The 22,107-nt window shown below is 33.8% G+C and overlaps 1 protein-coding gene across 1 annotated transcript in view; it reads right to left on the bottom strand.

Moving 5' to 3' along the window:
* Nucleotides 1-258: 258 nt before the first annotated feature.
* MYBL1 (MYB proto-oncogene like 1) overlaps nt 259-22,107 on the bottom strand; it is a 43,330-nt gene continuing 21,481 nt past the window's right edge. Inside the window, exons 6-16 of the mRNA XM_004602414.3 lie at nt 21,032-21,206; nt 18,314-18,388; nt 17,423-17,527; nt 15,296-15,529; nt 12,986-13,360; nt 11,201-11,343; nt 10,080-10,194; nt 5,099-5,215; nt 4,907-5,011; nt 4,287-4,466; nt 259-2,878 (exon numbers count right to left, since the gene is read on the bottom strand). Coding sequence (XP_004602471.1) covers nt 2,750-2,878; nt 4,287-4,466; nt 4,907-5,011; nt 5,099-5,215; nt 10,080-10,194; nt 11,201-11,343; nt 12,986-13,360; nt 15,296-15,529; nt 17,423-17,527; nt 18,314-18,388; nt 21,032-21,206 — 1,753 coding nt within the window. The 3' untranslated portion in view covers nt 259-2,749. The remainder of the gene's footprint in view (nt 2,879-4,286; nt 4,467-4,906; nt 5,012-5,098; nt 5,216-10,079; nt 10,195-11,200; nt 11,344-12,985; nt 13,361-15,295; nt 15,530-17,422; nt 17,528-18,313; nt 18,389-21,031; nt 21,207-22,107) is intronic.

Genomic DNA, 22,107 nt, shown 5'->3' with positions numbered 1-22,107 from the left:
TTATTAATATTGCAAAACAGTGCCTCAATTAAAAAATCTAAAAGGAGTTTTGAAAATTACCTCTGAATGGTTATTATGGAACACTATAAGTATTTTCATTTTTTGAATAGAAATATGTTGTTTATTTAACATATAAAATTACCTTAAAGGAAATTCTAAAGGAAAAAGCCTAAGAATAGAATGTCAGATTGAATTCAATCTATACCATAAGACAAAATCAAGTGAAATAAGTAAAGCCAAGTCAGGTTGTACACAGATGCTTTATTTTTGATGTTAATGTATGTCAACATTGTATGTAAGATTCTCTTACAATGGAATATTTTCCCAATACTAAAAAAGCTCAATTTAATCAGGTAATTGCTGTATTAATGTGAAAACCTTACAACAAAATGCATATTATATATTTGTAGTCAGTTTCCATGTAAGTACGACTGCTACATGTAATACGTCTGGCATTTTTGTAATATACTGAATGAAATTCAAATGAATACAACAGTAGTAAGGTGACTTAAGATGCCCGACATTTAAAATCTTCTTGCAAAAAGCAACAAAGCAGTTAACTGGAGGATTCAACCAATACCAATAAAAATATGAACCATTTCCAATAAGCCCTGGTATCTGCAATATATTATTTTTGAGAAATTTAATGCTCAAGAAAAATTATACTTTAAAAAAATATAGTTCTTTCAAGATATTACACTTTGGTGATTGGAGACTATGTACATCCAAACCAACTAAGGGCTACATTAAAAAACAAAAACAAAACACAAAAACATTATGTGCTATTAGGTCAAGGTAACTGAAATTGAAATGATTCAGTATGATTTTGCTATAACCATTGGTTTTATAAGTGAAATTTCTGTGAGAAGTTCACTAATTTGGAAGCGATCAACATATACTTAACAAACATGCTAAGATTCTAATTGGTTTACATATTTGTTATCAACAAGTCATAATCTTGTACCATAAATTTTCCTTACTTCTCACTAGGTATAATATGCAAAAACTAGCAAGTGGATTTAAATAGTTTAAAACCTTTTAGGTCTACTGTTCAAGAGCTAGGCATTAAAATACTTAATATTTCCATTTATATTAACAAAAACATCAGAAAACCTTATGCTTTTTTTGTTTTGTTTTTAAGACATAGTATTTTGGCATTTGCAAGATTTGCATGGTAATGGTTGATTCCATTAAGTTAACTTGAGAACTTGCCATCATTTGCTTTTTATCTTTCACACAGTGCAAGTGGTGGTCGCTCTTTCCATCTCTCATAGCAGCAAGCCGACTCTGCTATTTTCTATAGCAGCATACTTCAGGAGTGGAGAGGGAGAGAGTGTGTCAATTATAAATAATTAAAACTACAGTGTACAATTCTATTTGCCTGTCAGTGTTTAAGTTGACAGTATACCATTATGTTTCAAGAAAAATTACATAAAATCTCTACACAAAAGCAAATAAAGACATTCTTTCAAGAAGAAATAAAATAAGTGCAAACACCTAAAACAGGCAACTGAAGCAACTGTTGTAACCTGTAGAGAAACACAAAACATTTATAAAAGGACAAAATATTTTTATAAATAAAAGATAATGTTCTCTACTTCTGAAACATTGAGTAAATATAACAAACTTCTAAGTGCAGACTGTTTTTAGGGACCAAAGTACCATATTACTTTTTAAAGAAAATGCAAAATTTTCTAACACATATACAAATCACCAGATTAATTTTTATGACCCCCATATAAATTAAAAATAAAATATTATATTATTATTTAGTAAATTTTTAGAACTACTTTAACCAACATGATTTAAAGGGCATAGTGCAATATTTAGGTAGATGTATGTGGCAAACAGTATAGATTTTATATTCTTTGCAACTTTAGCTTTACTACTGCTTCATACTTGAAAGTCAAAATTGCTCTTTACTATGTTAGCTGTAATAATGAGAAACAACATTGGCTTCTAGAAACCCTGTATAGGTATACATATCTACAATTAAGCTTTAAAAATGAAAATAAATTATAAAAACAGACCTCTTTCCAATTTACAAAGTTTTCCTGCTCCTAAATACTGTACAATACATTCAACAAAACTCTCAGCTTTTCTGAGATTTATGAAAATACTGACTCTTTTTCTAATAAAGAAAAAACCCTCTTCAATGTTTTTTGCTTTCAGTACTATGCTCAAATAAATACATTTAACACTGTAGTTAATTTTAATGTTTTTGAAAAATATAAAAAAGTAGTAGTGCAACTTCCACCCTTCCTTTAAAATATCACCACTGTGTTTCTTGGTAAATGGTAGCCTAAGTAAATCAGCATGTAGGTAAAAGTACTTCATAAAACCGTGTGGTGTAGCTCCCTCATACACAGACTAATTTTAGAAATCATACATACTGATGAACATATTAATAACAAAATGGTAGCATCAACAGAGTAGCAAATATATAGATCTTCTAAAGAAAATGTGAGGATTTACTTTTAGAATATCATAAAAATTCTAATTGATTTTCTCATCTTGTTCTTTAAAAACTACCTTCAAAACTTTTTATCTCTAAAAAATAAGTTAATAAATTGCTCACCCATAACTTAAGTGCCTTAGTTTTCTTCTGACAAAAGTGGGAAAAAAGATGAAACTATTTCAGGGTTGTACTAAAACTTTAAAAACAATTAATTCACAAAAATTTCACTGCAACCTAATTTGGCATTGAATATGCTAAGAGAGTGAGGCATTTCATCGGTTTTAATAACAGTTACAATATTAGAGCTCTTGAAGTGCTGCTGGTAGCTGTGTAAGTACTCAGGTATCTTCTTGCTTGTTCAGTCATGATAAGTTGGTCTTCTGTCTTCCCATAAACCACTGTTTCCCATTCACAATTTGACTAGGAAGAAAGTATTAATAATCATGTGAAAAATAGCAAGAGAATCTACATGACTTCACAATCAGTTTTAGAACTTAGCTATCAATTGATTAGATATGAATTAATTATTATAAAAATGCTTTGGTAATAGATGGGCTCTTGTTAAATATTTATTAAAATATTTTATACAAAATATTTATGAAAACTCACTTTTTGTTGTTTGTTTTATAGAAGCCACTCCAAGCAAGCAAACTCAAAGACTTGCATTATGCTAGGCATGACCTCTTACCACTTTGAGCTATCTCCTGGATCACAATGCTGAATTTTTTAAAAGACAATATTTCAGCTCTCTATATTGTTTATTTATTATATATTGTTATGTATTCTTCATACAAAGTCTATTTTAAATTTTTGTTTTATTCCTGTATTATAAAGTTTATTACAGTATATGTATCACCTACGTAATAAATTTATTAAAAAGTTTTGTGTTAAGTGCTGGAAAATAAAGTAATTTTAAATAGATTAATATGCAATTTAACTCTTTTGACGAACAGCAGATCAAAACGGAAATGAGGTGGCATATAGGTGGTATAGGTGGCTCATATCAGAGGTGGCCCATCTGATTGCCAAAGGCATTTTTAATGATTAAATGTCATGAATGCTACTGCTGCAGTCATAGTTGCATAAAGAAGAAAATTACCTTCCCTCATTGAACTCTCAAGTTCTCTGGATTGAACTCTTAGAAAAAAAGTTAGTAAAAATTTAGTAATTCTTAGTAAATAGTAAAATACTTAGTAAAAAAATTCCAGCCTTCCTTTTGTAGGTAGATACTAAATATATAGGAAGATTTTATTTTGCAACTTCTGAGCCAAAAAGTTCACTGGAAACCATTGTACCAATAAATTCAAGCTGAAACTGCTTCCAACCACTTACCCTTTTTCAAAATAACTTTCAGGGCTGTGCATATTTATTATACAAGATGTGCCAAAAATAAATGGATTTGGACATCTTTAGTTTAAATAGAAACCAGGCTTAAGAAATCAACAGAAGGGTATGGAGAGAGAGTACAGTGGGTAGGGCATTTGCTTTGCACACGCCTATCCAGGTTCAACCCCTAATGTCCCTGAGCACTGCCAGGAGTGATTCCTGAGTGCAGAGTCCAAGCATAACTGAATATGGCCATAAAAAAAAACAAAAATGAAATCACCAGAAGAATCTGGCTAAAATTCCAATTGTTTAGTTTATATGTACTCTGATGAAATGAGTCTCTTAAAAACCCAAATCTAATTTGAATGACAAAATGGTGAATGTTTAGTTACTGTTATAGTCAATTTTATATTTAAAAAGAAAAAATATGATTTGTGGTAAGTCCCAAAGAGACTGAATAAACAACAACAAAAATCACTAAAAGAAAATTATAAATCCATACCTGAAGAGTCTTTTCCAATGTGACAACTTTGGAAGTGTTAGGGTTTGGTTTCTTTTTATTAAGTGTATATGTTTTGTTGGTTGAATTTATATCTTGTTTTTCTGGAGTCAAGATGCACCTATTGTCATGTATTTCCAATAATGGTATCATTAATAAAGATGTTGTAAATATATTTTCTGACTAAGAGAAAAAAGAAAGAGGAAAATAAAATAATTCAAAAATGAAGTCAAAACAGAGACTGGTGAGTATGTGGTAATGGAAGTCCTGTTCATTTCCTTCCAAGAAAGCTTTTGGCTCTGATGAAATTTTCAGGAAAGTAGTAAAATCAAATATTTCATAAATAAATCAAAGATAAATATTGAAATATGATCTTTTGAGAACTACCATTTCTTAACATCATATGTATCATAAGAAGGCTTACTGTTCTCAAAATAAAACAAAACATAAAAAGCAAGGAAATAAATGAAAATAACCTCTATGGTAAAAGTTTATCTCTGAACTAGGCAGATTAATTCTAAATTACCACTTTAGTCTTCGATGAACTGGTCACATCCTGAGTAATGACACAAGAACTATTAGGACTTCAACCATTTTAATTATAAAAAAAATTATTTACAAACCTGCATGTCTGAAATGTCTTCTGTCAATAGCTGAGTACCTGTTTCTTCTTTATCCCAATTATCTAAGACTAGTGATTTTCTCACTTTCTTCACAGAAGTAGTATGCTAGAATGAATAATTTACAATAAAACTGTTAGAGCAATGTCACTTAAGGACTTTTAATCACAATACTATGACTACAAGTAATAATACCTCTTGTTTGCAGCTTTTGTAAGCAGGTTCATCTTCCTCTTTGAGGAATATGTCTGTTCCAGTTTCTTCTTTTAAGACTTCACGAATGTCTTCTTCCAGGAAAGCAAGTGGCTGTGACTAAATAATCATTTAAAAAAAATTAAGACTTTCATAGCTATTTTTTATCCTTATATAAGAGAAACTCATCTTTCACAATTTTTCTTTATATCTTGCTTAATCAGAATCTCCAAAATAAAACACAAAAGCTATTATATCCCTAATATTTTTATATAAGAATAGAAAAAATATAGGACAAGTTGGGAGTACTATCATTGTACATTTTTTACACTCACTACAGAGCATAACTAGTTAACAGTTAGTTTCTTTTGGGGCTGGAGCAATAGCACAGCGGGTGGGGCATTTGCCTTGCATGCAGCGGACCCGGGTTCGATTCCCAGCATCCCATATGGTCCCCTGAGTACCACTAGGAGTAATCATGAGTGCATGAGCCAAGAGTAACCCCTGTGTATAGCCGGGTATGACCCAAAAAGAAAAAAAAAACAGTTAGTTTCTTTTACCACTAAGGGTGTGAGCTACTAGAAAGCAGCAATCATATATTTTTCAACTTTGTACACTTATTTTTTAAGCATAGACTGGGACAAAGTGTTGAAAATATTTGAACACATAGATGTAGATGAGTGAGTGCTAGTTGATTGATATGTATCTGTGTAGATTAGAATGTGATACTAGAATTTTATTCCTGTTACAGAATAAAACGAGTATGGGATGTATAAATAAAAACATCAAAATGATCTAATTCTCTATCAAATAATCAAATAGCTATGTATACCCCAAATCTCAGGAAAAAAATAAAAAAAATTCTTTTTTTTTTTTTTGGCAGGGGTGGTACTCAAGGCTTACTCCTGGCTCTATTCTCAAGTTTCACTCCTGGTCATGCTCATGGCGTGCCAGTGATCGAGCCTGGACTGGGCACATACAAGGCAAATGCCCTACATACTGTACTATCTCTCTGGTTTCAACTAAGAAAAAATTTAAGGGGCCAGAGAAATAGTACAGTGGAAGAGCACCTGCTTTGCATTTGTCCAACCTAGTAGGTCCCCTGAACAACACAGTAGTGCACAAAGCCAGGAGTAAGCCCTGCCCAACAGTACAAGTGGCTCCCAACAAAAAACCAAAAAGACCACCAAAACCAATCTTAATTATATCAAACTTAATACCTACCATAATTAATATCTGCTTTAAGGTTAAAAAAAATGATGGAAATCATAGACAGTAAGTTCCCAGACCCAAGGGTTACAAGCACCAAGATCCAGGAGTTCCAAAAGATAAACCCAATAAACCCAAGTAGGAAACCACCAAGATACATTACTCAAAACGACAAAATATAAAGATAGAGACAGAATACTGAAAACAACAAGATCAAAAGAGGAACTTGCAAAGGAAAGCCCATAAAATGTACAGCAGATCTATCAAATGAGAAGTAAAAGAATATGGGAGGATACACTACAAAAATCCAATGAAATAAACACCTCACCAAAAATATTCTATCTAGCTAGATTATTATTCAGATTTGAAGAAGCTATACAGAGCTACATGGATAGGCAACAGCTTAGAGAATTCATAGAATTCACAGACTTGAAACTAGTTTTGCATGAAGTATTAAAAGAGCTCCTTTAAAGGACGGGAGAAACTTCCCATCATGTGGCATTGAGTATGGCACTCACTAATAGTTCATATGGTTGCCCTCTACTATATTAAGTAAGGTTAAAAACATACAGAAATTAATCATCACAAATAGATTTTTATTGATTTATATTCTTATAATTCTATTTACCATTTTTAAAGTTTTGATCAAGTGATATGAAATAAATTTATTATATGCCTGCAAAGGGGCAAAAAAATAACCCTTCATTCAGATTTTCAGACAGGGAAGATCTGATGATTACTGCAATAAGATCCAAGTACAAATTAAATTTAGTGCAATATATTTTAGATGCCAGAGTTGAAAATTTAGATATGTAAATAACAATTGGCAATCTATTATATTGTATTAAATTACTTGAATTTCCTTACTTCAACTTAAATCATATAACAATCAATCACTACAAAATTGATTTTTGTTGATTGTCTGATAATTTTCTGATAACTTTTCTGATAATTTCTCTTGCCATTTCTTTAAATTTTGTTAAAGTAAATGATATAAATTTGCTATATGCCTACCAAAGAGGCAGGCTGGAAGGTGGCAGGGAACCTGGGGACACTGGTGGAGAGAAGGGGATGGTAATGTTGGTATTGGTGTTGGAATTCTGTATGCTTGAAACAACTCTTTTATGAAAAAAATTTGTAAATCACAGTGTCTTCATTAAAAAAACTTTTTTAAAGAGAAGCAAAATAAAGGAACAAACACACATCGATGCTATACTAAATTTAAAAAGCTAACACTAAAATGGCCAATTATATCTCAACCAGCAAAGTTAGAAAACTAGCACCGATAGGTCAGTCTTCTGGGGGGAAAATTAAGAAAAGAAAAATAGCATTCATAATAAATAAGATTCCATAGCACTTACAAAGACTTTTTAAATTAACTAGAAACTTAAAAATAACTCATCAACAGGCTGATCCATGCAGGAAATGTGTCAGTATTTCTATGTCTAGCTCCAAGAGCTTTGTTTTAAGGATTATGCTTCACAAAGAAAATAAAGTGTTCTAAAAATAAAATCTGAAATCTCTTGTTTCTTCTTTAAGAATACAAATTGGTGGTGTAGAGAAGTGGCATAGCTATATATTCAAACCGCAGTCAGGAAATTCAAACCACAACAGCCAAACTTAAAATATGTGCCTGTCAAGGAGACTGACTAGGCGGTAGGGTGGGGTGAAGGGAACCTGGTGATACTGGCAGAGGGACGGGTGCTGGAACACTGTATGCCTAAAACACAACTATGAATAACTTTGTAAATCATAGTGCCTTAATAAAAAAAATTAAAAATATGAAAAAGAATACAAAATTTGGGCATGGAGAGAGCTTAAAAGACAGGAGCACATGACTAGCATGCTAAGACCCCTGTTTAAATTCCTGGAACTGCATGGTCTCCTGAGCACCATCAGAGTCCCATTGGTTCCCAGTACTACTTGGTCCAAGAGGCACCAGGGCAAGTATACCTAAGAATGCCCCCTGAGCATTATTTCAGGAACCATAAAAAAATATATACTATTGTCCTAGAGAACTGATCAAGACATAGATGACTTCATTCCATACCAAGAATTATTCTCCTAATTGTCCTAATGGCATAAAAAGAACAATGCATTAAGTATTTTTCAGGTTTGATACAAGAAAATTTATGAATTTTTATGTAAAATATATCAAATTTTTGGTCCTTTAAGCAATTTTTATTAAACATAAGAATAATATTTATATTTAGGATGAGATATTAGAACTCAAAAGTCAATGATACATTGACAACAAACAACTGGCAGTAGACAGTTGAAGGAGAAATGAGAAGAATAAAAAGTCAAGACACCCCACAACAAATAATGTATAAGCCTACAGATATTTCAGTACCTTAAATAACTGAATCATCATTCGCCTTGTATTTTAAATTACTGATGAAGATGATTGTTTGAAAATAAAGTCTCCAATATACACAATCTCATAAGAACTTTCAAAAATCATTTGAGACCCCATTTTTCATGTACTATTACAGAAGATCATTTTTATTCAACATGACCAAATAACCTAAGACACCACAACATTTTTAAATGCCTACAAATTGTGTTTATTTGCTTAACTCCCAATTAAGCTACCTTACTTCCTTAAACCCCTGTGAAAACAGAAGCCATACTTGATATGTTCAATATTATATCCCCAAAGCCTGGAGCCCACTAGGTACTAAATTTATAATTGTTGAATAAATCATAATAGCTACGGTAAACATATTTATTAACAGTTAAATTTTAAAACTAACAAAGTTGTACATCAAATATTATCTCATTTTTGTTATGCGTATATGCCTAAAAAGTCAACAGAGTTCTAGAGAGAATATGACTGTTCATAACTAAGTGACAAAAACAGTTATCAATAACAAGATTTAAATATGACATCTTCAGAACCATTAAGTCAATAAAACTGGTATTTGGTGAAACTAGCTGAAATGTGATTAAATATAAAATAGTTCTGAGGCTGGAGCGATAGCACAGAGGGTAGGACGTTTGCCTTGCATGAGGCCGACCCAGGTTTGATTCCTGGTTCCCTGAGCACCACCAGGAGTAATTCCTGAGTGCATGAGTCAGGAGTAATCCCTGTACATAACTGGGTGTGACCCAAAAAGCAAAAAATAAATACAATACAATACAATAAAATAGTTCTAGTACCCTACAGTGGGGCCAGAGAAAAAGTACAGAAGGGAAGGCACTTGCCTTGCATACAGCAAACCTAGGTTTAATCCTTGGAACTACAGGTGATTTCCAAGAGTGATCCCTGAGTCAGGAATATGCTATGAACACGGCTGGGTTTGGCCCAAAATCAAACAAAAAAGTACCCTAGAAGCAATTAATATTTCTACTACCTCATTTATGTTTACAAATGAACCCTGGATATATTTATGATCTTCACTGCAGAGAAAAAAATGAACCTTAAAAGAGGTATCCTGATCAATTAGCTTAGTCAATTTTAGGAAAGAATATTAGGAAAGAACACAAATATGAATTATTTTGTCCTACCATAGGCAGCCACTACTGAAAATAAGAAGAATATTTAGTATTAAGGGGTTCCATGACACTTGATTTGCTTACTTTAGATGAAATAATTTAAAATAAGAATTCAATAGAAGTCAGGCAAAAAAATTAATTAAAAATAAAAAAATATACTAACAATTCAAATTAATTTTAAAAATCATGAGAAAAAAGAGAACATTTAAAAAATATTTAAAAATCCATTTGTATATTAGAAATTCGAAAAATTATCAAAAATTAAGACTGTACATACCACTATTTTAAGAGGTCCATATTTTTTCTCCTGAGCAGCAAGTGCATTCTTAAAAGGAGTAGGAGTTCTTGGTGTAGTACCCAATAAAGATCTTCTAATAGTAGGTGTTCTAAACCTATACAAATATTTAGATATTTGTATTACAGTCAAAATTTAATGAGTTAAAGAAAATTTGATTTCATGAGATAAAGGCAAAGCCATAACAGTATACACTAATTTTTTTTTGTACCTACAAATTAATTTTTTTGGCTTTTTGGGTCACACCCGGCAATGCACAGGGGTTGCTCCTGGCTCTGCACTCAGGAATTACCCCTGGCAATGCTCAGGGGACCATATGGGATGCTGGGAATCAAACCCGGCTCGACCACATGCAAGGTAAACCCACTATACTATCACTCCAGCCCCTGTACCTTGCCTACAAATTCTTTATTTAAACATTCTAGGATTATTTTAAAGTATGTCTGTCCAAACTAATTCTTATTCCAATAATTCATCTTAAAATAGACAAATGTAGAAAAAAGTAATGAAAACATTGTTTGGGTTGAGATCAAAATTTACACTACAGGGCTGGAGCAATAGCACAGCGGGTAGGGCGTTTGCCTTGCACGCGGCCGACCCAGGTTCGATTCCCAGCATCCCATATGGTCCCCTGAGCACCACCAGAGCGCCAGGCCAGAGGTAATTCCTGAGTGTAAAGCCAGGAGTAACCCCTGTGCATCGCCAGGTGTGACCCAAAAAGCAAAAAAAAAAAAAAAAAAAAAAAAAAAACCCACAAAATTTACACTACATATGGCTGGTTTTCAGCATTTTAGGAATACAACACAGATTATGATTTATTTAAAAATTCTAAGATAGAGGCTGGAGCAGTGGGTAGGGCGTTTGTCTTGTATGTGACCAACCTGGGTTCAATCCCTACTATCCCATATGATCCCCTGAGCACAGACAGGAGTAATTCCTGAGTGCAAAACAAAGAGTGACCCCTGAGCATATCTAAGTGAGACCCCCAAAAGAAAAACAAAAACAAAATTCTAAGATAGTGATTACATGTAAAGACAAAAAACTAAGCTACTCTTAAAACTGCTTCCCATCTTCTCTAAAATTTTTTTTAAATACCTACTTACCCCACATTTTCCTTTTGATCTTTGGGGGTTGTTTCCTTATGAAGAGGAGTTGTAATAAGAACTTTCTGCCCACAAATAGGGGTTGATGTAAATGAAGGATTTTCTATGTTAATCTGTTCATTTCCAGGGCATGTGTTAAAAAACTACAAAAAGAAAAGAGGTTAAAGACCATTTTTAGAACATCAAAATTCCTTACACAAATATTAAACCTATAAAATTTTTCACGTTATTTCCTAATTTATCTTAAGGAAAAATTACTGAGGGGGTCAAAGATGGCTCAATGGCGAAAAATCCTGCTCTGCAACTGTGAAGCCATGAGTTTGATTGCAGTACTGTCCACATGCATGATCCTGGTCGTTCTGCTGCTTATGCCTGGTAGCTCAGTTGTCTGTGATCTCTGGCACTGCAGCTAATTTCTTATTATATGAAAACCATTTATATGAGAGACCCACAACTAAAGTGTGTTTACAATCAGAATGTGATCAAACAGTGTAAGCACATGTGTAATTCTTGTCTATATATATACATACATATGTATATATGATCTATACCTTATACATGTTGAATAATTATTTTAGGAAACTGGATCTCAGTCTCAGGTCTACCATACTGAGATGACAGATTTGTGAAAACCATTCTACCTTTGTGTGTCTATTTCCTGATGAGTCCTATAAAGATATGAAACTATGCGGCCAAAATATCCCTATTAACAAAAACTGGGTGCTTAAAGGAGGAAAAGTGATATGCATGATATCCTTTCAGTAATGGTACTGCAAAACTCAGTGCCTAAAAGGAGAGAGAGAGATAAAGAGGAAGAGAGGAAGAGAGAGAGAGAGAGAGAGAGAGAGAGAGAGAGAGAGGGAGGAACAGAGAGAGAAGTGAAGAAGGAGGAGGAGGAGCTGGAAGAGGAGGAGAAGGAAGAGGAGGAGGAGCATCTGTCATAGTGGCAGATTAGGGGGGCAGGGAGGAAAACTGGGGACACTGGTGGTGAAAATATACACTGGTGAAGGGAAAGGTGTTGGAACACTATAACTGAAACCTAATCATGAACAATTTTGTGACTGTATCTAACGGTGATTCAATTAAAAAAAGAAAGAAGAAAAAATCTGTATTAGCTCTCAAAATTATATTAACATTATAATGAATTTAATATACTTTGTGAAAGACAAATACATACTCATTTTTTTTGTTTAAAGGAACATTAAGAGCACTAAAGATCAAATTTAATTATTTCATCAACACTTGCAAATCACTGTCACTGTCATCCCGTTGCTCATCGATTTGTTCGAGCGGGCACCAGTAACGTCTCTCATTGAGAGACTTTTTGTTACTGGTTTTGGCATATCCAATGGGCAGTTTGCCAGGCTCTGCCGCTCGGGCTCGATACTCTCGGTTGCTTGCCGGGCTCTCCGAGAGGGGCGGAGGAATCGAACTTGGGTCGGCCTCGTGAAAGGCAGAAGCCCAACCACTGTGCTATCACTCCAGCCCAACACTGGAGAGATAGCACAGCGGGTAGGGCATTTGCCTTGCACTCGGCAGATCCTGGTTCGATTCTCAGCAACCCATATGGTCCCCTGACCACCGCCAGGAGTAATTCCTGAGTGCAGAGCCAGGAGTAACACTTGGAAATATAAACAGAAGTACTTCTATAACTGGGTATACTTTGGCAGTCTCCCAAAGCATTCCTAGGGCCCAAGCATCATCAGGTCTACTCCTTGCACCACCAGGAGAATCTTCTATATATCCCCCACCCCTCCACAACAATAAAAAGAACATCATTGGTACCTGTGAAGGAGAAAATGGTAGTGTTTTCACTGGTGTGTGTTTTAGTGCTGTATTATTGCCGTCATTAAATGAGCCATCACTAAGTTCACTGCCTGGGGACTGGCCCACTCGTATTCTTCTCTTTTTTCTGAGAATGGTTGGTGGAGTGCTAAATTTGACCACACTTGGAGATGTTAAAGGAACAGCCTCTGAAACGTTATCTGAACCATTGCAATTGTTTTTTTTCCCTTCAAGTACAAGACTGACATTAAATTGACATTCCATGGCTCCTTCATTGTGTTGAATTCTCATCAGTTTAACTGGGGTGGACTTGACAGGAGAAGCTGCAGCATCAGAAAGATCAAAACTGGTAACATCACTCCATGCTACAGGATCCTGAAAAAAAAATTATTTACTATATTTAATGCTATAGCCTAGATAAATCTGAGCTTGAACACAGGATGAGGTTAACAGACTTACTCATTTTTAGCATTACAATTATGCTTTTCTTGTCCATCTCTTTTAAAAAAAATCAATACCACTGAGAGAAGAGGTACTTTTTCCTACAACTCCAATATGAAACATCCCCAATTAATATTTCTTATAATTCACTAGCTGAAGTTGATTACCAATGTATTTTAAACAAGAGGAACAAATTATTTTAAAAGTAATTAATAGAGAAACAATTTATCAGAAAAATTTTCACACTTCTATATCAGAAAATCTATACAATCACTTGTAACATGTATAGAATAGCTCTAAAATGGTGACACAAAACTGTGACTTAACAGATCAGTTTAAACTAAAAACATAATCATAATTGTGCATAAAACCTTGTCTTATACAACTTTAGAATACTGAAAAAAATTGGTCACCACTTAATGTCCAATAATTATATACTGGGTAAATAAATTTTGGTATATTCATATGATAAAATATAATGGAGATGCTAAAATTCGAATTTCACAATCAGTTCAAGTAGGCATAATCATGATATATTGTGGAAAAAACATATCAATGAATATTATACAAATGTATCTGTGTTTTCTGGAGAGAAGGTTCAGAGGACTGGAGAGTATGCCTGGCATTTAGCAGCTCCAAGTTGAATCCTTGTTACCCCAAGGTCCTTGAGCAATGTTGATTGTGGCCCTGGGGGTCTCCACGCACCAAGAGTAAACCTGGGGCTCCTAGAACTGCTAGGGCCAAGCAACACCAAATTACCAGCTTGAGCACTGAACCATTGTGTTGTCCAGGCTTAGTATTGCTGGGAGTGCTTAGAAGCCCCACCTCCCCCCCCTTCCCCCCCACACAAAAGTCTATATTTGGATTTAAAAATACGGTGTGTATGTGCCAGGGAAATAACCAAGTGGGTAAAGCACTTGCCTTGCATGTGTTAGTTCCTGGGTTCGATCCTTGGCACTACAAAAAAAAAAATAATAATAACAAAAGACTAACTCTTTGAGGCCAGGAAGATGACTTAAAGGGCTAGAGTTCATGCCTTGCATGCAGCAGCCCTGGACTTGATTCCCACAACCTCATGGTCCCTCAAGCAGGGTGGGGAAACAGTTCCCAGAACACCCCTAAAGCATCACTCGGTATGGCTTTCTCAAAAAAGTAATTATAAAAAATATAGGTAATGGGGCCGGAGCGATAGCACAGCGGGTAGGGCGTTTGCCTTGCACGCGGCCGACCCAGGTTCGATCCCTGGCATCCCATATGGCTCCCCAAGCACCGCCAGGAGTAATTCCTGAGTGAAAAGCCAGGAGTAACCCCTGTGCATCGCTGGGTGTGACCCAAAAGGCAAAAAAAAAAATATATATATATATATATATAGGTAAACATATATATGCATATGTACTTCATATGTATAGAACATGACCTGAAAGGAATGGCAGCCAATTATTAACTCGGTACACAGGACTTTCTCTTTTATAATTTTCCCTAATTTTTATCTCTAATTTTCTGACATACTTATATAAAACTGATATAATAAAAAGTAAATTATCAAAAAATTGTTTTAAAACATCCATACAAAGTACATACTTCAGACTTTTTTTAATTTGCCAGAAGCCAATGCAAAGTATTAGAACAAAAATAAGACTGACATATAATGTGACGCTTAGGGCACAGGGAGTGGCTCAGTAGCAGAATACTTGCCTCATGGGTATGAGGTCTTTAGCTCAATCTTTGTACCAGAAAAACAAACAAAACAAAGAAAAAGTGATGCTTAACAATAAAAATTGGTCAGTGTCCATTAAACTGACTTGCTGAACTCAGTTTAATGTCCATGTCATTAAACTGAGCTTTCCATATCTAAAATTTCAAACTTACAGATTCAATAAGCTCTAGCGTCTCTGCAAATTCTGGGATGGTCTGTAGAGAAGACAACACAGCATTTGCCTCGACGGCCAGGAACTTTGTGGGTGAGTTCTGCTGAGCAGACACAGTCTGATTTTCATCCATACTGTAAAACTCACTAGTGTGGTCCTCGAGGCTGTTTAGAGTGTTAGACATGCTATCATCCATGAGGAAACTACCAGACCAGCTAGAAAAGCTTCCAGGCTGCTAAAAATTTAAAAAGAAAAAAATTGAATATTGTCATTCTCAACCAAAACATAAGTTTGAATTAAGTAGGAGTTATTTTTCTATAACAACATACTGTACAAATTTCAGCTAACAATGTAATTTCTACAAATTTTACATAAAATTCTTTCATTAAACCTTAAATTCCAACAATATTATTAAGCAAAATCTTATTCAATCATAAAATCACAGTGAGACAAAACAAACAAGAATATAAAATCTAAACGACTAAATTTGGACCTCTCTCTCTAAGTTCATATCCCAAAGTGTCCATTTTAATACCCAATTCCTTGATGAATCAGCTTTTGGTTCTGAAGTGACTTTGTACATACTGCTATTCCTGTTGTTTAAGATGAATCCTGATCTACTAACAAGGATAACTCCTATTTCCCATTTTAAATATGATTCAAATACTAGATTGCAGTTAATCCGATTATAAACATTCACCTACTCCATCTAGGGCAATAGGCTAGTTCATCAATCTTACTATCATCACCTGTTTTTCAAGACTGACCACAAGCAGGTTTCTTCCTAGAAGCCTTTACAAACTAGCTAAAATTCAATTAGACATCTATCCCATGTGCTCGCATGTAAATTTATTACACTATATACTGTTTCTTCTCTCAGTCCTAATTGTAGATAAATCCCTTTTCTCTCTAGTGATATACACAGAATGATTTACTTATCTTTTAAAGTCAGGTTTTCTAATGACTCAAATAAAAAATAAAACTTGAAGACTGGCAAATAGAATGATAGAAAATAATCACTAACAAGGCTGGAGTGACAGCATAGCAGGTAGGGCATTTGCCCTGCACGCGGCCGACCTGGGTTCGATTCCCAGCATCCCATATGGTCCCCAGAGCACAGCCAGGGGTAATTCCTGAGTGCAGAGCCAGGAGTGACCCCTGAGCATTGCTGGGTGTGACCCAAAAAGCAAAAAAAAAAAAAAAAAAAGAGGAAAAAAAAAGAAAAGAATCACTAAGGGCCAATTTTTAACTACTATATTATTTTGACCTATGCAAATTAAAAATAATAATAATAAAATAATGATAAAAATAACAATACTTAATACTGTTCTTTTGGGCTGGAGCGATAGCATAGCAGGTAGGGTGTTTGCCTCGTATGAGGCCAACCTGGGTTTGGTTCCTCCGTCCCTCTCAGAGAGCCCGGCAAGCTACCGAGAGTATCCCGCCTGCACGGCAGACCCTGACAAGCTACCCATGGTATATTCCATATGCCAAAAACAGTAACTACAAGTCTCAAAATGGAGACGTTATTGGTGCCTGCTTGAGCAAATTGATGAGCAACGGATGACAGTGACAGTGACAGTGACAGTGATACTTTTAATGTTAAATTTTTTATTTAACAATTTTAACAAATTTATTTAATAATTTTATTTAAAATATTTAATAAACATTTTATTATAACCATTAAATCTTAATGTTTAAATTTATTTTATTCATATTCTAAGTGTATATACAGAACTTTTTTTCAATGACAGATTAACAATAATTTTGAGGACATTAATCTCTATTCTAAAGTTTTTTTAAGCTTTATATATATTTTATAAAGTTATCATTGTATTATATGGAATGTCTAAAATAAAAACCAAAGATTACTCTAAACCACAATTTTCACAAATGCATATACCTAAGATCATATGTTAAATCTGCTTGACATGTGTGACTCAAGGATGATCTTAACACAGAATATCATAAAATATGCAATTAGAAATTTATTTTTAGTCCATATGAAAATTTGCAATCACACTGAATATACTTTCCACTTGACATTGGAAATCAATGCTGATGACAACTATAAAGGAATAAAAAAGGTCTAACAATAAAATCTAATCATTTAAAATTTATTTCTTACCGATGGAACTCTCTTTCTTCTAACTTCATTTTCAGCTGACATAAGAAGCAATTCAAGCTCCTTTATTTTTTTTTCTTTATCAGGATCTTCATCAACAAAGGGTTGCTAAAATAAAATACCAAACCAACTTACTTACATTATTGCTCTATTATGTTCTAATTTTAATTTACTCTATGAATCTTTTGGAAGGAGGGGGGTGTGGGGACACAGCTGATAGTGCTCAGGGGTAAATCCCGACTCTGCACTCAGGAATTTTCCTGGCACTGGCTGCTGGGGATGGAACCCAGGTCTGCTGTCTGCATAGCAAGCACACTACCTGCTCTACTAACTCTCCAGCTCTCATTTTATTCTATGCAACAGAAAATGTTTTTTCTTAATAACTCTTAATTACCCCAAGGTCTTAAACATAAAGCATTAAAATTCCTGTTAAATAGCACTAGTAAATATTATCCACTTAAAATATCTGGGAAATTAAACTAGATCACCTTAAAATTTTTTAAAAAGTTAAAAATAAACACCACTTTAAAATTTTATATTGTTAATTTTTATTTTAACTTTATATATGCTACACAATTCAGCAAAAAACATGTCCATATATAACCTGAATTCTTCATTGGTGCTTAAGAATGCTTAAACAAAGAAAAAGATGATTAAATAAAATGAAGTTATCGCCTTACTGAAAATCATAACCAACATACATTTGTCGCATTTACAGTTCACTTACAAAGGTCTACACTCTTCTTTAATGCCATAAAACAAAGTAAATAGCACAGTAATAGTACTTTTTGTCCCAGATCATAATGAGGAAATAAGTCACTACTAAACTTTTTACAAAATTTAAAAGCATGTCCCTTTTTTCCTCTAGTTTTTTGCTTATAAATAAAAAGTTACCTGAATAAAGGCAGAAGAAGTTTGAACATGTTCTACACAATTGCCTTCAGGTGACACATACTGATACCCAGGGATCTAAAAAAATAAATAACACGTAACATTATAAAAATTTTTATTCTGAGGAAAGCATAAAAAGTCTTGACAAAATACCAACATTAAAAATTTAGGAAGTATAAGCTAGCTTTGAAATTTGTATCTATATAGTATCTTATAACTCTGTTATTAGAATCTACCAATGAAAAGGTCTAAAGACCTATCTTCTCCTACATGAAATAACAATTATGTGTCCTGGATTATCAAGAAGTCTATATTATCTATAGTAAACACCAAATTTTAAAAAATCTGTTTGTAGATATGTTGCCCAGTCTCCTAGAGAAGAGATAGTAACTGTGTTACTGCCTTTCAGATGAAAAGAGATGGTTCCTATGAAATGGTCACAAAGACAAAGACTAAACCAAGGTTTTCAATTTCATATTTCTTCTCTACCACCAACCCAATCTCTAGAAAAAAAATATGAAAAGAAAGGCTCTTTCTATTACTTGGTTTAGAAAGTCAATCAGAATCACTGTTAGTAATACTCTGAAATCGGGCTGAGAGGCTGAGAATTATTCTAATTTTCCGTTAAAGCATCTATTATAATTTTGAATTCACAAGGAAATTTAGTGCACAGTGGAAGAAAAAAATATATGGGTTTGTTTTTGTGGGGGTAGGAAAAAGTGATATGCAGGAGGCCCAAGAGCCTCACAGGTGGTTCTTGACCAATATGATTCTTGGCCAACTGGGCCTAAGATTCAGTGAAAAGTCTCTATGGTAATACAGGAGATACCAGATCACCCTAGTGCTAGGGGACTCAGAGCCACATATGATGCCAACAATCAAACTGGGCTGGGTGTATGCTAAGCTCCCACCCTAAACACTATGATTATCTCCTGGCCCCAAGAAGATTTTTTTAAAAAAAAAATCTTTTTTTAAAAAAAAAATCTTAAAATCTAGTAATATTAAAATAGTAAAGTGTCTATTTTCCATAATAGCTTATCTAAATCATTATCTACTGTAGACCCATTATGTAAAACATCTTACATAAAAATCATCTTTCACAATACTTGATTATTATCAGTCACTGCTCAACTTGGTAACTCCAATAAATCAAAATCCTATCTTTTTCAAATCCCTCATTAAGATCTGTATTTCAAGTCAACATATCTTTAAATCAAAATTAGAGAGACCAGAGATATAGTACAGCAGGTAAAGCATTTGTTATGTATGCAACCAACCTGGCCATGGCCCCAAACAAAAAACAACAACAACAAAAATTACCTTTTAAATTTTAAATAAACTGAAACATGAATATAAATCTTTTAAAAATTAAAAGGTAAGAAATTCTAAAAGTACATGAAAATACCCATACTTTCCAAAATATTTTGATTGACACTGTTAAACACCCCTCTTTGGCCCCAAATAATAATTTTAAGATTATCTTTCTATAAGTTAAAAATTTAAATGATAACTTTTCTTAGATACAATTAGATTCTTTCACTTTATATTGCTGAAATATAGGGCTAAAGTAAAAGTAGAAAAAGAGACAAAATTTTTTTTTTCTTTTTGGGTCATACCCAGCAATGTGCAGGCATTACTCCTGGCTCATGTACTAAGGAAGTACTCTGGGCAGTGCTTGGGGGACTATAAGGGATGCTGGGAATCGAACCTGGGTTGGCCGTGTGCAAGGCAAACGCCCTACTTGCTGTGCTTTTGCTCCAGCCCTGAGACAAAAATTTTTAAGATACTGATTATCAGTGGTAACTGTCTTCATGCTTTCCTATTTGTAGACTAAGATGTTATTACTTTAAGCAGTCCTTAATTTTCTAGCTAAAAAATAATATCCAACCTGAGATAAACTAAGCATAGGCTTTTAATACCTACCAAATGTTGGCATTTGGTAGATAGTATTTTTGCAAGGGGTAGGGGGACATACCCAGCAGTGCTCAGGGCTTAACTCTTGGCTCTAAACTCAGGGTACTATATTGGTTGCTAGGGATTGAACCCAGATTGGCCGTATGCAAGGCAAGCACCCAACCTGCTGTACTATTGCTCTCACCCCTAGTAGTAAATCCTAACCTATACTTCAGGTAACAAGAATCAAGAACTGTTCATTGTGAAAAATGGAAATCTTATGAAACCCTTAAACCAATTCTTGCAGGTTAAGAAAAAGCCTGCACGTAAACATACTATGTTTATCTAGCTTATCCTAGTATGAGCTGAGGTAATCTCTGCTCAGATGAGGCAGTCTAAACAAAAACTGGTCTCTCAAGTGATTGGTTATTAGGGGAAAGAGCAAAGAACCAAAAATTTGTTACATCTTCCAATAATATGGCTTGAGTGAGTTTTTAACTATTGTCTCTCTTAAGCCATTTATATACACTTATTTCTTAGAAATAAGCAATACTACAATAACAAATTTTTGTTTAAAAGAAAACTAAGATAGTAAAGCTAACCATTAGCTTTAAATCATAATGAATATTTACCAAAATTATAACAATTAGAAAAAGTAGAGATAAACAAACCTCTAGCTTTTGATACTAGCTATGGCGCATTTTTTGTTTGAAAATTTAAATATTTATTTCCCTTCAGATACATTATATTTGTCCTATAAGAAACTAAACCGCGTCCGATATAGCAATTTTTAAAATATTAAATAATAAAGGTATTAAAAGTATGTGCCTGAACAGGTATGTAAAACTGATTCTGGGTTTGCAAATGGTCCATAGTTGCACAAGGTTTGTGTTGAAGTTTAGCTGAAGATCGTTCTGATTTTATTCCATCTTGCAAGTAACCCTCCTGTTCCACTTTTCTTCGCATAGTAGAATTCCAATGATTTTTGATTGAATTATCAGTCCTAAGAAATCAGAGTATAAAATTTTTTTAAATTCTACAGATTTTAACACTATTTACAGTATACAAAGTGCTTAAAGTTCTTTATAGCTGTGAAATGAAAAAAAAAAAATCTGTCAGGCACAACTCAAGCACTGAAATTACAGGAGTAATAAGGCAAAAAATGTTCCTGACCTCATAAAGGTCATTATTTTTTTGTTTGTTTGTTTGTTTGTTTTACTTTTTGGGCCATACTTGGCAATGCTCAGGGGTTACTTCTGGCTCTTCGCTCAGAAATTACTCCTGGCAGTGCTCAGAGGACCATATGGGATGCCGGGGATTGAATCTGGGTGAGCTGTATGCAAGGCAAATGCCCTCCCCACTGTACTATTGCTCTGGTCCCACAGTTAACATTCTTGATGGAAGTATAGTAGCATGGAAAGAAGGAGTAAAATAAAGAGAATATCAATGAAATCAAATCATTTAAGGAGAATAAGAAAAGTGAATCAAAATTATTTTGATCATGATAGGACATTAAAGCTAAAATCTGAGTAACAAGAATTAGCCATCGAGGGTTTTTTTTTAAAAAGAGCATCTTTTAGTAAAGAACATAGTGAGAAAAAAGTTTTAAAATCAGAAACAAACATGTTCATGAAAAGAAAAGTACAAATTGTAGAATCCCTGTAGTATTCCTCACTTCTTAGAACAAAATACCATAGGAAAAAAAGCTCACTGTCTTTCTTTTGAACCTTAGATTCTCTTTATAAAAAATGTAAATCTTTCAAAAAATGTAAATCTGCAATGTAATTGGTATCCTTCATAAAATATACAAGTTGAGGACCTACTACCATATGTTAGGGCACTGTGTAGGGTCTATGGATAGTTAAAAATATGCAAAAGAGCTTACAAATAGAGTCCCAGAGATA

The sequence above is a fragment of the Sorex araneus genome, chromosome 2, assembly GCF_027595985.1.
Source record: "Sorex araneus isolate mSorAra2 chromosome 2, mSorAra2.pri, whole genome shotgun sequence".
Lineage (NCBI taxonomy): Eukaryota > Metazoa > Chordata > Mammalia > Eulipotyphla > Soricidae > Sorex > Sorex araneus.
The sequence above is the reverse complement of the archived record's forward strand: the minus strand, read 5'-3'. Positions and strand labels throughout refer to the sequence as shown.